This window comes from Trichechus manatus, unplaced genomic scaffold (genome assembly GCF_000243295.1).
Source record: "Trichechus manatus latirostris isolate Lorelei unplaced genomic scaffold, TriManLat1.0 scaffold00009, whole genome shotgun sequence".
NCBI classification, from domain to species: domain Eukaryota; kingdom Metazoa; phylum Chordata; class Mammalia; order Sirenia; family Trichechidae; genus Trichechus; species Trichechus manatus.
In genome coordinates, this window is record NW_004443945.1 from 11,394,489 (window position 1) to 11,412,428 (window position 17,940).

The 17,940-nt window shown below is 40.1% G+C and overlaps 1 protein-coding gene across 3 annotated transcripts in view; it reads right to left on the reverse strand.

Moving 5' to 3' along the window:
* The window catches only part of OXR1 (oxidation resistance 1), a 99,194-nt gene extending 85,313 nt beyond the window's left edge, over positions 1 to 13,881 (reverse strand). Inside the window, exon 1 of one of the 3 annotated variants that reach the window (XM_004370698.1) lies at positions 13,505 to 13,881. In XM_004370698.1, coding sequence (XP_004370755.1) covers positions 13,505 to 13,703 — 199 coding nt within the window. In that variant the 5' untranslated portion in view covers positions 13,704 to 13,881. The remainder of the gene's footprint in view (positions 1 to 13,504) is intronic. The other 2 variants (XM_023725989.1, XM_023725990.1) reach the window with 2 other exon arrangements.
* Between the last annotated feature and the right edge of the window lie 4,059 nt (positions 13,882 to 17,940).

Consider the following 17,940-nt stretch of genomic DNA (forward strand, 5'->3'; position numbering starts at 1 on the left):
TTATATATATATATATATATATAAACACTTCGAAGCTTATAAAAGGTTGGAAGCAAATAATGACAAGATATTAATGGTTGTTAATTGTGGGTGATGCAAAAATGGATGATTATAATTTTCAGCAGTTTTTAAATTCAAAAAATAAAATGCATCATCTCTAAAACTGCTTGAAACCAGAGCAATTATTCCAAACTGACCTTGCTACATCAGTAATTGTAACTTCAGCCTCTCTTTTGTTCAGCATGTAAATGTGCTTTCCCTTCAGGAATTTTTCACTTTGTCAGTCACCTCAACTTTCCTAAGGTCTCATTCCAAACCAGAGGGTGGCATGCAATTTAAACATCAAGTTGTGTGTCTTTCACACCAACTTGAAAATGTCTTCTCAGACACCAACTGCAAATGCAGTTCTTCTCACTCTAAACACCCAAAGCTAGGTCAGATATCACAGGTTAAAGGACAAAGTCCTCCAGACTGCCAAGTTTGCTCAAGACTTCAGATACCAGCTACAAGTTCGGAGTCTCTAGGATACCCGCATTCAGACCTCGAAAAAAACCCAAACCTATGTCATCTATTTGATTCTGGCTCATAGCAACCCCACAGGACAGAGTAAAACTGCCCCACAGGGACCTGCTGGCTACAAATTCAGGGTTAGCCAGCAGGTCCCTCTCAGGACATCAGCTACAAGCTTGAGGGTCCCTAGTATACCTGTACTTCTGACTCGCTGACTATAAATTTGGGGGTTCCCACTACCCTCTCAGGTTCAATAATTTGCTAACATAACTTACAGAACTTAGGAAAGTAGTACATGTATGATTACAGTTTTATTATAAAGATACAAAAGAGAAGCACAGGAACTGGTGACAAAGACCACATTCTTTAGGTAAAATAATTCTTCAAGCCACAGCATACATCTGTTTTCTTAACCAGCACCACGGAACAGGTGCATACCCAAAGTAGTTCAGTAACTATAAAAAGCTCGACTGAGAGACACATTACTTGAAGAAAAAAAAAAGTCTGAAAAAATGCAGAGTCCTTCACTTCCTAAATTAATGGTTCTTAACCCTAGCTACACATTAGAATCAACTGAGAAACTTAGGCTAGCCCAGTTCCTACACAGAGAGATTTTGATTAGTTTGGTGCGGGACCTTGGCATCAAAATTTTTATAAAGCTACCCAGGGAATTCTAATGTCCAGCCGCGGTTGAGGCTTCATTGCTCTAGTACAATGCTGTTCAATACAACTTTCTGTGATGATAGAAATGATCTATACCTGCATCGTCTAATACAGTAGCCACCAGTCACACGGCTACTAAGCACTTAAAACATGGTTACGAGACTGAAGAAATAAATTTTAAATTTAAATTAACTACTTGTGCCCTGCAGCTACCGTACTGGACAGTATAGATATAAAATCTAGATTCTTGAGATCTGTTCCTCACTTGCACTAGAGCCACACTTTAAGTGCTCAACCGCCATGTGTGACTAGTGGCTACCATACTGGGCAGGACTGACATAGAACATTTTCATTATTGTAGAAATTCTATTCAGTAGCACTGCTCTAGAAAATCTATAATACACAGATAATCCAAAACCTATCCTCCTATATATTTTGGTTAATCACTTTGGCCCTGTACAGAACTGCTTTTACTACCTTGCGTTTTGGTGTTATACCACTGAACTACATTAAAGAATGGTGTTAAAAAAATAGTTTTTGGAAATTGGAATCTGTATTTACTGTAAAGGTGGTAAGGATCTCTTTGTTATATTACAGAGTTCCATGAGCATTTTTTCTCTTTGTTCTCACTATCAGGAACAGCTGTTTCTCCCGACCTGCCTAAGTTAGACTAATCTTTATCTTTGGAAAACTGAATAATGTCTGATCATATTTCCCTCTTCTCACTGATTGCTAGAAAACAGAGGCAAATTTGTAGTCATTATATAACACATTTACGTGACCTTCAAATGTACCCCTTTTTGGGCACTAACAAGACTTATCAAGAGTCTGTTAATGTGAATTTACTGGTGGCCAGGGAGGGAGATTTTACATACACAAAAGAACTATTTTAGTTACTTTAATATTTAAAAAATTAATGTTCCATTTATTGAAGTTACAAATATAAAAGCCTTTCCCTTAAAATTCTTCAACTACAAATTGCATCCTACTTATAAAACTAGTAAATTTTAATACATTTTCTAGGGTGCTTGATAGTTGATCAACTCAGAATGGACAAACTAAATCCCTTAAATAATCAATCCTATTTGCAAACTTGGATAATTAAATTCTCTTACATATGCTGTTGTTGTTAGGTGCCATCCACTTGGTTCTGACTCATACCGATCCCATGTACAACAGAATGAAGCACCGCCCATTCCTGTGCCATCCTCACATTCGTTATCATGTTTGAGCCAACTGAAGCAGCCACTGTGTCAATCCAGCTTGTTGAGGTTCTTCCTCTTTTCCAATGACCTTCATTTTACCAAGCATGATGTCTTTCTCCAGGTACCAGTCCCTCCAGATAACATGTCCAAAGTATGTGAGATGAAGTCTCGCCATCCTCGGTTCTAAGGAATATTCCGGCTGTACTTCTTCCAAGACAGATTTGTTCATTCTTCTGGCAGGCCATGGAATATTCAGTATTCTTCGCCAACTCCATGATTCAAAAGCATCAATTCTTGTTCAGTCTTCCTTATTCACTGTCCAGCTTTCATGTGTATATGTGGTGACTGAAAATACCATGGCTTGGGTCAGGCCCACCTTAGTCCTTAAAGTGACATCTTTGCTTTTTAACACTTTAAAGAGATCTTTTGTAGCAGATTTGCCCAATGCAATGGTCATTTGATTTCCTGACTGCTGCTTCCATGGGCATTGACTGTGGATTCAAGTAAAACGAAATCCTTGACAACTTCTATCTTTTCTCCATTTATCAAAATACTGCTTATTGGTCCAGTTGTGAGAATTTTTGTTTTCCTTATGTTAAGGTTTAATCCATACTGAAGGCTGTGGTCGTTGATTTTCATCAGTAAGAGCTTCAAGTCCTCTTCACTTTCAGCAAGCAAGGTTGTGTCATCTGCACATCGCAGGTTGTTCATGAGTCCTCCTCCAATCCTGATGCCACATTCTACTTTACATAGTCCAGCTTCTTGGATTACTTGTCAGCATATAGATAGAATAAATATGGTGAAAGGATACAACCCTGATGCACACCTTTCCTGACTTCAAACCATGCAACATCTTCCTGTTCTGTTCGAAGGACTGCCTCTTGTACCTCTAGGTACAGATTCCTCAGGAGCACAATTAAGTGTTCTGGAATTCCCATTCTTCTCAATATTATCCATAATTCGTTATGATCCACACAATCAAATTCCTTTGCATAGTCAATAAAACACAGGTAAACATCTTTCTGGTATTCTCTGCTTTCGGCCATGATCCATCTGACATCAGCAATGATATTTCTTGTACCACATTCTCTTCTGAATCCAGCTTGAATTTCTGGCAGTTACCTGTCGATGTATTGCTACGGCTGCTTTTGAATGATCTTCAGCAAAATTTTACTTCTGTGTGATATTAATCATATTGTTCAATAATGTCAGTGTTCTGTTGGATCATCTTTCTTTGGAATGGGTACATATATGGATCTCTTCCAGTCAGTTGGTCAGGTAGCTATCTTCCAAATTTCTTGTCATAGACAAGTGAGTGCTTCCAGCGCTGCTTCTGCTTGTTAAAACACCTCAACAGACAATTCCTGGAGCCTTGCTTTTCACCAATTCCTTCAGTGGAGCTTGGCCATCTTCCTTCAATACCATCGGTTCTTAATCACATGCTACCTCCTGAAATGGTTGAACGTCGACCAATTCTTTTTGGTACAGTGACTCCGTATTCCTCTCATCTTCCTGCGTTGTTTAGTATTTTCCCAGTAGAATCCTTCAATATTGCAACTCGAGGTTTTAATTTTTTCTTCGGTTCTTTCAGCTTAAGAAATGATGAGCGTGTTCTTTCCTCTTGGTTTTCTATCTCCAGGTCTTTGAACATTTCATTATAGTACTTTAGTCTGTCTCCTTGAGCTGCCCTTTGAAATTTTCTGTTCAACTCTTTTACTTCACCATTTCTTCCTTTCCCTTTAGCTACTCTACACTCAAGAGCAACTTTCTGACATCTATTTTGGTCTTTTTTTCTTTCCTATTTTTTAATGACCTCTTGCTTTCTTTATGTATGACGTCCTTGATGTCATTCCACAACTCGTCTGGTCTTCAGTCATTTAGTGTTCAGTGCGTCAAATCTATTCTTGAGATGGCCTCTAAATTCAGGTGTGGTATAATCAAGGCCGTACTTTGGCTCTCGTGGACTTGTTCTAATTTTCTTCAACTTTATCTTGAACTTGCAAATGAGCAATTGATGGTCTGTTCCATAGTCGGCCCCTGGCCTTGTTCTGACTGACGATACTGAGCTTTTCCATCATCTCTTTTCAGAGATGCAGTCGATTTGATTCCTGTATATTCCATCTGGCAAGGTCCATGTGTATACTTGCCGTTTATGTTGTTGAAAAATGGTATTTGCAGCGAAGAAGTCATTGGTCTTGCAAAATTCTATCATGCAATCTCCAGTGTCGTTTCTATCACCAAGGCCATATTTTCCAACTACCAATCCCTCTTCTTTGTTTCCAACTTTCGCATTCCAATTGCCAGTAATTATCAACGCATCTTGACTGCATGTTTAGTCAATTTCAGACTGCAGAAGTTGGCAAAAAATTTCAGTTTCTTCACCTTTGGCTTTAGTGGATGGTGCGTAAATTTGAATAATAGTTGTATTAACTGGTCTTTCTTGTAGGCATATGGATATTATCCTATGCCTGACAGTGCTGTACTTCAGGATGGATCTTCAAATGTTCTTTTTGACGATGAATGTGATGCCATTCTTCTTCAGTTTGTCATTCCTAGCATAGGAGACCATATGATTGTGCAATTCGAAATGGTCAATACCAGTCCATTTCAACTCACTAATGTCTAGGATATCGATGTTTCTGCGTTTCATTTCATTTCTGACAACTTCCAATTTTCCTAGATTCATATTTCGTACATTCTACATTGCGATTATCAATGGATGTTAGCCGCTGTTTCTTATTTGAGTCATGCCACATCAGCATATGAAGGTCCTGAAAGTTTGACTCTGTCCACGTTATTAAAGTCAACTCCACTTTGAGAAGGCAGCTCCTCCCCATTCACATTCTTAGTGCCTTCCACCCTGAGGGGCTCATCTTCTGGCACTATATTAGACAATGTTCCGTTGTTATTCATGAGGTTTTCACTGGCCAACTTTTTCAGAAGCAGACTGCCAGTTCCTTCTTCCCAGTCTGTTTCTGTCTGGAAGCTCCACTGAAACCTGTCCACCAAGAGTGACCCTTCTGGTATTTGAAATACCGGTGGCAAAGCTTCCAGCATCACAGCAACATACAAGCTACCACAGTACGACAAACTGACAGACATATGGTGGTAAATACACTAAACTTCATTTATAAATTTAATATATTTTATTTTAAACACTTAAACTGCTTCTAACAAGTAAATCCTCCCTATGAATTTAAAACTAGTAAATATATTATAATAAAGTCTTCATTATAATGAATGTTAACTTCTTTAACACATTCCAATATTTTCTAATTAGCCAAATTCTTGCAGCTTTCAACTTGAAATCACAAGTCAAAAAACAATTACAAAAGTTACAGCTTAATGTGGGGACCATGGTCTCGGGGTACATCTAGCTCAATTGGCATAACACAGCTTATAAAGACAATGTTCTACGTTCGACCTTGGTGAGTAGTGTCTGGGGTCTTAAAAGTCTGAGAGCGGCCATATAAGATACTTCACTGGTCTCATCCCTTCGGGAGCAAGGGAGAATGAAGAGAACAGGATACAAGGAAAAGATCAGTCCAAAGGACTAATTGTCCACAGCTACCAAGGCCTCCACCGGACTGAGTCCAGTACAGCTAGATGGTGCCCGGCTACCACCACTGACTGCTCTGACCAGGATCACAACAGAGGGTTCTGGACAGAGCTAGAGAAGGATGTAGAACATAATTCTAACTCACAAAAAAAAGACCAGATTTACTGGCCTGACAGAGACTGGAGAAACCCCGAGAGTATGGCCCCCAGACACCCTTTTAGCTCAGTGGTGAAGTTATCTCTGAGGTTCACCGTTCAGCCTGGGAGTGGACAGCCCCGTAAAACCAAATGAGACTAATGAGGTACAGGAGTCCAGTGACAAGGGCCAGAAGGCAGAAGGGGACAAGGAAGCTGGTGATAGGGAACCCAAGGTTGGGTAAGGATATTGCCGATGTGTTGTGAGATTGTTAACCATTGTCATAGGGCAACACTTGTAGTAACTGTTAAATGAGAAACTATTTTGTTCTGTAAGCCTTCATCTTAAGTGAGAATAACAGCACAATTGGAAGAGCGTAGTCAATGTCACTGAACTGTGCATGTAGAAATTTTTGAAATGGTGTATCTTTGGCTATGTGTATTTTCACCAAAAAAATGGTTGAGAAGTTAGAGGGTTGACATGTTGTGGGGTTGTTAACCAATGTCATAAAACAATATGTGTACTACTGTTCGATGAGAAACTATTTGTTCTGTAAGCCTTCACCTGAAGTACAATAAAATAAATAAATAAATAAATAAAAGTTACAGCTTAAATTAGATTCACAAAACTAATTTGTAAGCAGTCTAATATGGCTAACTCTCTGAAGCACGATTAATACTATGAAGACCAAATATATAATTATTTCTAAGCTTAATACAAAAATACTATTAGTTTAATAATTTTCATCATTTCTATATCTGATTCTAATCTCATGGCTAAAAGACTTACCTATTAAGCAAAGAAGTAGTTCTCAAAGTATGATCCCCAGACCATCAGCATTATTTACTAACTTGGTAGAAATGCAAATTCTTGGGCCCCAACCCAGAACTACTCAATTAGTAACTGGGGTACCAGTACCAGTTGCCATTTAATCGATTCTGGCTCATAAGAGTCCTATGAATGTCAGAGCAGAACTGTGTGCCACAGGATTTTCAATGGCTGATTTTTCAAACGTAGATTGCCAGACTTTTCTTCTTAGGCACGTCTGGGTACCCTCGAATCATCAACCTTTTGATTAGCAGCCAAGTGTTTAACCATTTGTGCCACCCAGGGACTCTAATTCTGGGGTAATCCATTGCCAGCGAGATGATTCCAACTCACAGAGACTCTATGTTTAAAAAAAAAACAAAAAAACCAAACCTGTTGCCGTCGAGTTGATTCTGACTCACAGTGACCCTACAGGATAGAGTAAAACTGCCTCCATAGAGTTTCCAAGGCTGTAAATCTTAACTGAAGCAGACTGCCACATCTTTCTCCTGCAGAGCAGCTGGTGGGTTGGAACCAGTTCCAATAATCTATTTAACAAGTTCTTCAGGTGATTCTGATACATGCTAAAGTGTAAGGCCCAATGAACTACTGTAGCCTCAACTACTTAGAGGCATTTTTCTCTTAAAATGACAGGCAATACTAAACACTTTAGATCAGCTACCCTCTGAGATAAGTAGCAATTCTAATATAGGTAAATTGATCTCATGTTTGAGAGTAACTGCACTAAGAAAACAATATTATGAACTCAAACTACATGGGTTTATCATTAGAGCAGACTAAAGTTGTTTATCAACAAGCGGGCTCTTCCATCTCAGGAAATGAGACTAAGGCTGCAGGCATCTGGGATTATCTTCCTCCATCACTGAACAATAGAGGGAGAGAGAGTTATCTTTCTGACTCTAAAGAAACTTCAATGACAATCCATCCTATCCTTGACAACTTTACCTAATTCATTACTAACTTGTTTTAACTTTAACAATTTACAAGACAGACAGAATTCTGCATTTTCTTCACATTTTTTTTTTCTTGTCTGGCAGGGCTATAACTCTGATATGCTAAAAAATAACATCCAAATGGATTCTGCATCTGTCTTATTTCTTTGTCTGGCTCAGTTTCCTCATATGGAAAATGGCATAATAATAGTATATACTTTATAGAGTTGTAATTAGGATTAAATAAAAATACTTGCTCAGTACCTGCCTCATAAAATGTTCTTAGCAGCTATCATTATTATTGTTGCTGCTGTTATTACTATTTTAATTATCATCATTATTATTCCATCTACCTCAAAAGCCATCACCCTAATCCAAGTCAAAGATGATCATGGTTTTTTGACTCCCCTCCCCCAATTTTAGGTTAGGAACCTGTGTTACACACTTTCATAGCGTATTTTCTTTCCCATTCCTAATACCCATCACAGTTATAAATTACTCGTCAGTTATATATTCCTTGCTCAATGTCTATTTTCCCAAGTAAAGAGGGTCAGTAATAGGCCTTAGCATCCTCATCTGTGAAATGAAGTTGTTAATAGAAATTGCCTCACAGGGTTGTTGCTGAGGGTTAAATAAATATGTAAAATGCTTAAGGATATTAGACACATAGAAAGCACTATAGAAGTGTTAGCTATTATTATTATTCCATGTCTTGGTTTACTATTTTTCATGATTATCAAAAGTGAACTAGTAACAAGATTATAAATCTCAGTCATCTGAACCCTTCTTCAGGTATATAGCATTTAGGGTTTTCCTGCTATGAACATGGTGTGAAATTAATTCTGTCCCAGAATTTGTTTTAATGAGCTTGTGATTCAAATCACAAACTCAGTAAAATGATTTAATACAATACAATTTCTAGTTTTGTTCCTAGATTATAAACTCCTTAAAGGCTAGGAACCTTTTAAATTCAGCCCTGCATACCCCTAGAGTCACTAATACGAAATAATTCAATAAATACTTTAACAAATTCAGAGATATGCAAAGGTACTCAGCTAAAAGGAAACTTATTTAAAATCCAAACTTACAAAATAAAATCAGGGATAATTATTTAAGAAATATTAATTAAGTTCTTATTAAATAGTTCTTTCACTACATGTAAAAAGATCCAAGTTATAAAAATATAGTATGTTTCCAATTTAATTTACCTTATTCTTCATAAACCCTATTTACACACACATACACAGACCCATAAATATATATGCTATAAAGCAGAATGCCTTCAGGAGCCCAGTTCAACAATTTGCAACTAAGATCCACAGCTGGTACTAAAAGACGAAAATGGCCCACATTCGAAGTTAAAAGAATTGCTGATTACCAGGGTCAGCACTTCCACATAGAAGTAGCCATTTTAACAGAACTAGTCCCATCATTACTTCTACTACTGCTACTACTGCTCCCCACCATCATCATCCTCCCATCAATGGGCAAAGGAGAAGGATTAGGATGGAAAAATGGTCCCTTGTTTATATCCCTTCTTCTAACCCAAGATCAGAGAAGGATGCATCAGGAAGGGAGGAGGGCATTTGTGAGAGCTACACCACACCCACCTCCACTCCAAATGTAACCTGGAATGGGAACTTGGGGTACTGGACTGGGTGTAGCTTTAACTGGAATGAGATTGAAATTTTAAAATGAAGGGACTAAGTCTTAAATAACTGAAAGATACTATTTTAATTGCTAAAAGTAAATGAAAAGAAAATTTAAAAAGGGTTGAGGTGTGTATAAAGGATCCTATCACTAAGAGGGAAAGGAGGGTTGACATAACACAGCTGGGGAAGTTTATGATAAAAACTATTTCATGTTTATATAAGTTGAGACTCTTACTAGTTAAGTCTATCTACATTTATTTATTGCTATATGATCTAGTAAAATGAATACTTTTAAATGGTACACAATATTGACTTATATCTTCTCCCCAAAATAAGAGCTATATTTAAGGTAAAAAAATTTTTTTTCCTTTTTTAAGTCAAATCACAATTTAGCCTTTAAGCAGGAACAAGCATTGTATAGTAAGATGTTTCCTTTGTAATTTTTATGAACTAGAGAAATGGCATGATAAAATTCTTACTATGTTAAAGTCTCAATTATGACTTTTCCTGAGGGAAGTATAATGTTGGAGCCAGTAAACAATAAAAGCTGGCAAGAGCAAAAGCAGCCACCTTGGAGATAAGTAAAGACAACAGTAACACTCACAGGTAAATGGTTTGGTTTACAGAATGCCTAAAATCAGAAAGATTTGACCAAAGTTTTATCTGGTTGATCCTCAATCTGCCAACAGTAAAACTATTTTATCAGCATCATTACTGAATACGAAATGGTGAGGGGCAAGATAACGAACGACAAATGAGGCCCTGGAGTACAACCAATCTACAAGTGTGGAAGTGTCTGTACAAGAAATACTGTCACTTGGCCCCCGGACACTCTTTTCACTCAGTACTGAAGTCACTCCTAGGGTTCCCCTTCAGCCAAAGATAAAATAGGTCTATATGGCAAAAGAAGCCCTGGTGGCACAGTGGTTAAGCATTTGGCTACTAACCAAAAGGCTGGCAGTTTGAATCCACCAGCTGCTCTTTGGAAACCCTATGGGTTAGTTCTGCTCTGTCCTATAGGGTCGCTATGAGTTGGAATCGACTCAACAGCAGCAGGTTTGGTTTGTTTGTTTTTAATAGGGCCAATAATAAAACACCTGTGGAACGTGCTTCGTAGTTCAATCGTACACGGGACTAGTGGGTACACCAGCCCAAAAGCAAAGACAAGGCAGGAAGGGACAGGAAAACTGGATGAATGGAAACAGGGTACCTGGGGTAGAAAAGGGGAGAGTGTTGACACATCGGGGGGTTGGCAACTAATGTCACAAAACAATTTGTGTATTAACTGTTTAATGAGAAACTAATCTGCTCTGTAAAGAGAAAAAAAGAAATTAAAAAAAACAAAAAAGAAATACTGCCACAATAACAGGACTTGTTAAAGAATTGAAGGAAGGGTGACAGACAGCAGGAAACTTAAGCAGCTGTTATAAAATGCTGAAAGAGCACAAGCAGAAAGAGCAAAAGAAATCCTTCAAACATACTGAAAGATACTCATTCTGAAAGACACAAATGCAAAGAACTACCCTATAGCCAAAAACAATCTGGTAAAAGCAGCTGCGAAGAATACAGTTCTCTTTTTATGCAAAGGCTGCCTAAAAATTAATGAAGAATCATTTATATTTTACTTAAATATCTATACATTGCCTTCCAAAAGAGTCAGTTTGGGAAATTATACTTATTTTAACAATGGCAGGGGTGATCAAATTATTGCTAGGACACGTATTTCTTGAATTGCCTTCAGAACTCGTTATCATAACTTCATAGACATACACTATTTCTGCCTCCAAAAGGTATTTCCTACCTTTATTATCCATGATTTTCATTGGTTCTGGCTCCAAATGAAAAAGAGCTCTAGAATTGAGAACCTGTGAGAGTAGGTCCTCATTTTATAAACAAAACAGAAGACCAAAGAGATTAAGTAACTTGTCCAAATTCTTTCAGCAAGTTAACACTAGGATGTATCTGCTCATCAGACTGTGGCTGTACTGCTACATCACAAGAACCCTAACTTGTTTGTGTCAGAGATTTGGGGACACCATGAGTATTAAAAAAGAGCCCTGGTGGCACAATGGTTAACTGCTCGGGCTGCTAACTGAAAGATCAGCTGTTTGAATCCACTCAGCAGCTCAGTGGGAAAAAAAAGACCTGGTGATCTGAGTCCGTAAAGATTACAGCCTAGGAAACCCTATGGGAGTTCTACTCTGTCCTACAGGGTCGCTAGGAGTCGGAATCGACACAAGGGCATACAACAACAACATGGGTATTAAAAGGTTCCTAGGTGGTATGCTTTGTGCTCTGACTGATAACCTAAAGGTTGGCAGTTCGACCCCACCCCACCCAGTGGTACCTCAGAAGAAAAGGCCTGGTGATCTACTTCCGTTAAGATTACAGTCAAGAAAACCCTATGGAGCAGTTCTACTCTAACACATGGGCTCTTCAAGAGTGAGAATCGACTCAACTGTAACAAACAACAACACGAGTATTAAAGGATGTGCTATCAGTTCAAAAAGCAGCTTCAACAGAAGAGGACTTTATACAGTATTTTGAAATTGCTACTCTGAGGTAGAGTCTCAGATATAACTGTGCTCAATAAACGTTTTTGAATGACTGAATCGAATGTACACATTAGAATACTGATCACAGTACTTTGCAGTTTGTCACCCCACATATTTCTGAATTTTCTATCTAGACACTGGTCACATATAAACTCTTTGGCAATTGAAAAAAAAAACAAAAAAACCTTTGTTCAAATATTTCAAGGTTCGAATCCTCATCCCCGGTCCCACCTTTAAGAGGATTCTGCATCTGGTTAATGTCCCATTTAGTACAAAAAGAAACTATATGCCCTTTTCATTTTCTAATTCCCCAAGCAGAAATTCTAAAGATACAGATATTCTATGTAAAGTGAGAAAAAACTATTAAAATGTTTAAAGACTTAGGGAATTAAGGAACTAGACGACTAAACTTCCCTGATGCATCTCTAGGGGCCATGCTAAGGCTAGATTTTAATATTCAAATTTCTTCAAAGCTTAAATTACACACAGACCAACAGATGTTTTCACTGCTTTAAAATGAATGGAAGGATGTGGGGTTATAGATAAATTCTATAGTCTTTGTGCTTTCTCTTATTTTCCAAACTCTCTAATCTCACATATTTATTCTCATAACCCAAACACACATATTAAAATCACAAAAATAAAAATGTTCACGTCTGCCACTTATTTACGGAAAAAAACGACACAAGAAAACTTACCGTATAAGTGTTTCACTAATACCTCTATTCAGCAAGCGCTTTTTAAAAAATCCGTTTAAGATACCAATATCATGCCAAAATGACTGATTTTTTTTTTTTTAAAGGATAGCGCAAAGCCATTATGTTGAAACACAACTAACAGTAATCAGTACAAAAGGTTAGTGAGAAAGTTTCTACGTACTGCCACCTCAGGACCACCTCACCTCACCTCACCTCCCCACCCCACCTTTCAAAGTACACGGCACAAAAATCAACCAGGAGCCAGGGTTTAAGCATTTTCTTTTCCAAAGTACCATTTAGCTTTTTACTTTTAAGTGCTGAAATGAATCCTAATAGTTGGTAAATACCAAAAAGGCATACCAAAGCCCAAAACCGGCACGGCATTTTCAATTGATCTCTAAGATTTAAAAACACGGGCGTCATAATTGGTTCAGGATTCACTTCCCAGTGGGAGGGCAAAAGAAGCCAATCCTACCCTCGAAACACTTGGTGGGGTAAAGAGAGTCGAATCTAGGTGAATAAAGCAGGAAGAGCAGAGCAGGAAGAGCTGCGACGCAGTTGAAAGTCGTGCGTCCCCAGAGCTGAACCAGCCCTTCCCTCCGCATCCGGACCCGCCGCCTCCATCCCGGCCGCAACGCCCGGCCCCTGCCCCAGGCACACCTGCCAACCCGCCTGTCACGCGTGTGCCGCCTTCCCGACCCCGCGCCTCGGCCGCCGCCTCCCCCAGCCCGTCGGCCGCGCGGGAGGCGAGGGAAGGGTAGGCTCACCAGGTCCCTCCGGGCTGGACGGCGCCGGGGGCCGGGGGGGCGGAGATCCGCACCCGAGGTCCCCCTGGGCAGGCTCCCTCAGGTAATCCTCGAAGCGCACCTGCCGGGCTTCGCCACCGCCCCCAATCCCCCACAGGCGGTTAGCCGTGCCCCGCAGGAGGCGCCCGCTCTTCCCCGTGAACGTGGTCAAGTACTCCATGCTGCCGAGGGGCAGGCAGCGGGACAGGGGCCGAGAAGGACGACGGTTTCCCTGGCCGCGGCCGCAGCTTGCGCGCCGGCCCGCCAGCCCGACCGGACCCGGGGGCGGTGGCTACGAGCGCCTCACAGGAGAGGGAAGGGGAGGGGGGCGTCCCTCGCAAGGCCCGGGGGCGGACCATCTGGAAACTCCGCGTTGGGGGAGCGGAAGCCGGACAAAAGTTTTTGAAAAGTTTTTCTTGTTACTTCCAAACTCGGATCAGGAATATAACTGAGCTTTCAAACGCGTCTTATTCTGACTGGAATGAACAGAGGTTCGGAAAAAGGGCCGTTTGTAAGTAGGTCGGACTCAGTTCTATTCGTTCCCCCCGCCCCCGACACCCGCTCGGCTCCAGTGGAACAGGCCCGCCCCGCCCTGCCCCGCCCCGTCCCGTCCCGTCCTGCACCCGACCGGACTGTCAAGACTGCTAGGGAAGGGAGAGGAGGCCTAGCCCCGGGGCCCGAGGGCAGAGCAGGGCATTAAAATAACTCTTGCTGGAACTTGTATAAGGTTCAGGAGGCTGGTAGGTGTTTGCAAAAAAAAGTTTCTTAGTGTGTGTATTGGGGATGGGGGGTGGGGCACAATCCACATAAAACTTTTGCAGCTTGTAATTATGTTTGGGAGGGCGGGTTAGTTTTAACCGAAGACTACTACAATCGTAGTTAAAACAGAATCCAATTTAGATAAAAATGCTGCTTATGAGACCATCTTTGTAAAATAAAGGATTAATAGTCGTATTTTAAGTTTGCTGTGGCATTATGAACTGAAGTTAGAGTTTGACATTCCCTGAATCGAGTCCTGTAAGACACGTGAATTAAGGGCTTTAGTGTGCAGGACTCCCTATTAGAGACAAAGAACCTTATCCTCCTTTAGTCAGAGAAAGAGCAATGACTTTTGACAGACATTTACTACACAATTTTGTCCCTGTGAGTTCTGGTTATTCTCTGACTTTCTTGTCTGTTTATAGCTCTTTTAGTTTCCTGTGCATTAAATAAATAATTCTCTTTCCTGAAATCAATATACAGTATTAATGTATTTGAAGAAAAGGGGTGAATTGTTTAGAAAGTTGAAGAGCTAAACATTCCAAATAATGGGGTACAGAAAATCTTTCAGGAACTTAATTTTCTGCAGACCACTAAAGATTATTGCCCCCCCGTCCCCCCACTTTTTATATCACTTGATCTTTTAGCCACCCTCACCATTTTCAGCTTAAATTCTTACGAGGTTGGAACACATGACACAATGGGTAAATGTCTGGCTACTAACCAGAAAGGCTGGCTGTTCAAACCCACCCAGCAGCTCTGCGGGAGAAAGACCTGGCAATCTGCTCCAGTAAAGATTACAGTCTAGAAAACCCTACAAGGCAGTTCTACTGTGTCACATGGGGCCCCTAACAACAACAATAGGTTGGACAAACTTCATTCCAACATCAGAGTCACCTTTATACTTGGCTATAACTATACTGGAGCTCTGGTGGCATAGTGGTTAAGAGCTTGGCTGCTAACCAAAAGGTCAGCAGTTTGAATCCACCAGCTGCAGTTCTCCTTTATCCTGTAGGGTCACTATGAGTGAGAATCAACTCGAGGGCAGCGGGTTTTGGTTTTATAACAATACTGTAGCCCTGCTGGCGCAGTGATTAAGAGCTTGGCTGCTAACCAAAAGGTCAGCAGTTTGAATCCACCAGCTGCTCCTGGGAAATCCTATAGGGCAGATCTAGTCTGTCCTGTAGGGAAGCTATGAATTGGAATCTACTCAGTGGCACTGGGTTTGGTTTTATAACAATAACTGAATATGTGGGCTGTACCCCAAGATTCACAGTGTTTATGGGAAAGGAGCCCAGGAATCTGCATATCCAGCAATCATCCATGTATTCAGATGTGCTGTTTGGGAAAGCACTGCTCCAGACTTCCGTCTGTACCTCCTAAGGACCTATTTGGTAGAAGGAAAGTGGTTGCTGTTTATTAGAACTCCTTTTGATAAGGAAGCATTCCCCTGCTTAGCACCACTTCTTTTTTTTTTTTTTTTTTTTTTACTGTGAAGGCTTACAGAACAAATAGCTTCTCATGAAACAATAGTACACATATTGTTTTACAACATTGGTTAACAACCCCACAACATGTCAACTCTCTAACTTCTCAACCTTTTTTTTTTTTTTTTTGGTGAAAATGTACACAGCCAAAGATACACCACTTCAAAAATTTCTACATGCACAGTTCAGTGACATCGACTACGCTCTTCCAATTGTGCTGCTATTCTCACTTTAGATGAAGGCTTACAGTTTAACAGTTAGTTCATATGTTGCCCTGACAATGGTTAGCAACCTCACAACACATCAACACTATCCTTACTCAACCTTGGGTTCTTTATCACCAGCTTTCCTGTCCCCTTCTGCCTTCTGGACCTTGTCCCTGGACTGCTGTGCCTCATTAGTCCCATTTGGTTTTATAGGGCTGTCCGCTCCCCGGCTGAACGGTGAACCTCGGAAATGACTTCACCACTGAGCTAAAAGGGTGTCTGGGGGCCATACTATCGGGGTTTCTCCAGTCTCCTTTAGGCCAGTAAATCTGGTCTTTTTTTTGTGAGTTAGGATTTTGTTCTACATCCTTCTCCACCTCTGTCCAGAACCCTCTGTTGTGATCCTGGTCAGAGCAGTCAGTGGTGGTAGCCGGGCACCATGTAGCTGTACTGGACTCAGTCCGGTGGAGGCCTTGGTAGCTGTGGACAATTAGTCCTTTGGACTAATCTTTGCTTGTATCCTGTTCTCTTCATTCTCCCTTGCTCCCGAAGTGGTGAGACCAGTGGAGTATCTTAGATGGCCGCTCACAGGCTTTTTGAAGACCCCAGACTTAGCACCACTTTTTAAGTTCTCTGAGAGACTTCATAAGCTTTTAAAATCAAATTTCAACAATTTAAGTCTAAGCCTGATTAACTAAATTGAACTTTTTTTCCTAAAATATTTTTTACATCTTCCCAAAGTATATCTAAAATAGTATTTGTGTTTTCTATACCTGATTAAATCTGCACTTTTATATCCAACCTTAGCAGGAATGTATAGCCTACCAGTTCAAATACAGGTTTACTGGCATTTAACCCATCAATTTTTTTTTTCCTGCTTCTATTTTGTGGAAGGCTAGAGCTGCTAGAGAAAATGTATAACCTTGATGACCGAATGCTTTACAAATTTTGATTTAAACTCAGCTGAGCCCTACTGTGTCCAAAATCCTTACATAGTCAGTGCTCTTGTATTATCCATATTTCGTGTCTGAACCATCACTATTCTCCTGAAGTTACCAAATACATCACTCAAACATGTTGATTTACCTTCTCCATGACCCAGAAAACCATAGGACATCAAATGTAAACACTCTCATTTTTCTTCCCTTTTTCCTTCATATCTACATATAAGCTCATTTCCATATCTTGACTCATCCTTAGCTCCGGCCTCAGAAGGAACCAAAGTCGTTGCCATTGAGTCAATCCCGACTCATGGAGACCCCATGTGTTACAGAGTAGAACTGAATTCCACAGGGTTTTCTTGGCTGTAATCTTTACAGAAGCAGATTGCCAGGCCTTTCTTTTATGGTGCTGCTGGGTAAGTTTGAACCACTAACCTTTAGGTTAGCAGTCAAGCACAAACTGTTTATACCACCAAGGGACCTTTGCCTCAGAAAGAAAGAGATCCTTATTCTTGTCCATAACTTTCTCCCTCCACTTTGGTCCCTACCCACTTATCCTACTTTTATCAGCCACATAAATTCCTCCCATCCTTAAACAGAAAGTTTCCTTATAAGCCTTCCCTGTCTTCTCAAGCTACCCTTTGTCACATTTTTTAAACAGCTTTATTGAGATATAATTGAAAACCATAAAATTTGCCTGTTATAACTATACAATTCAGTGATTGTTAGTATATTTACACAGTTGTGAAGCCATCACCACAACCTAAGTTTTTAACATTTTCATCACACATGGAAAAAGAAACTTCTCACCCATTTGCAGTCATCCCTCCCCCAACCCCCAAACTCCACCAACAGCCCTGGACAACCATTCTGTCTCCATGGATTTGCCTTTTATGAACATTTCATACAAATGAACTCATATGATATTTGATTTTTGGTCTCTGGCTTTTTTTACTTAGCGTAATGGTTTTGAGGCTAATCTAGGTTGTAGAATGTGTCAGTACATCATTCCTTTTTATTGGGAA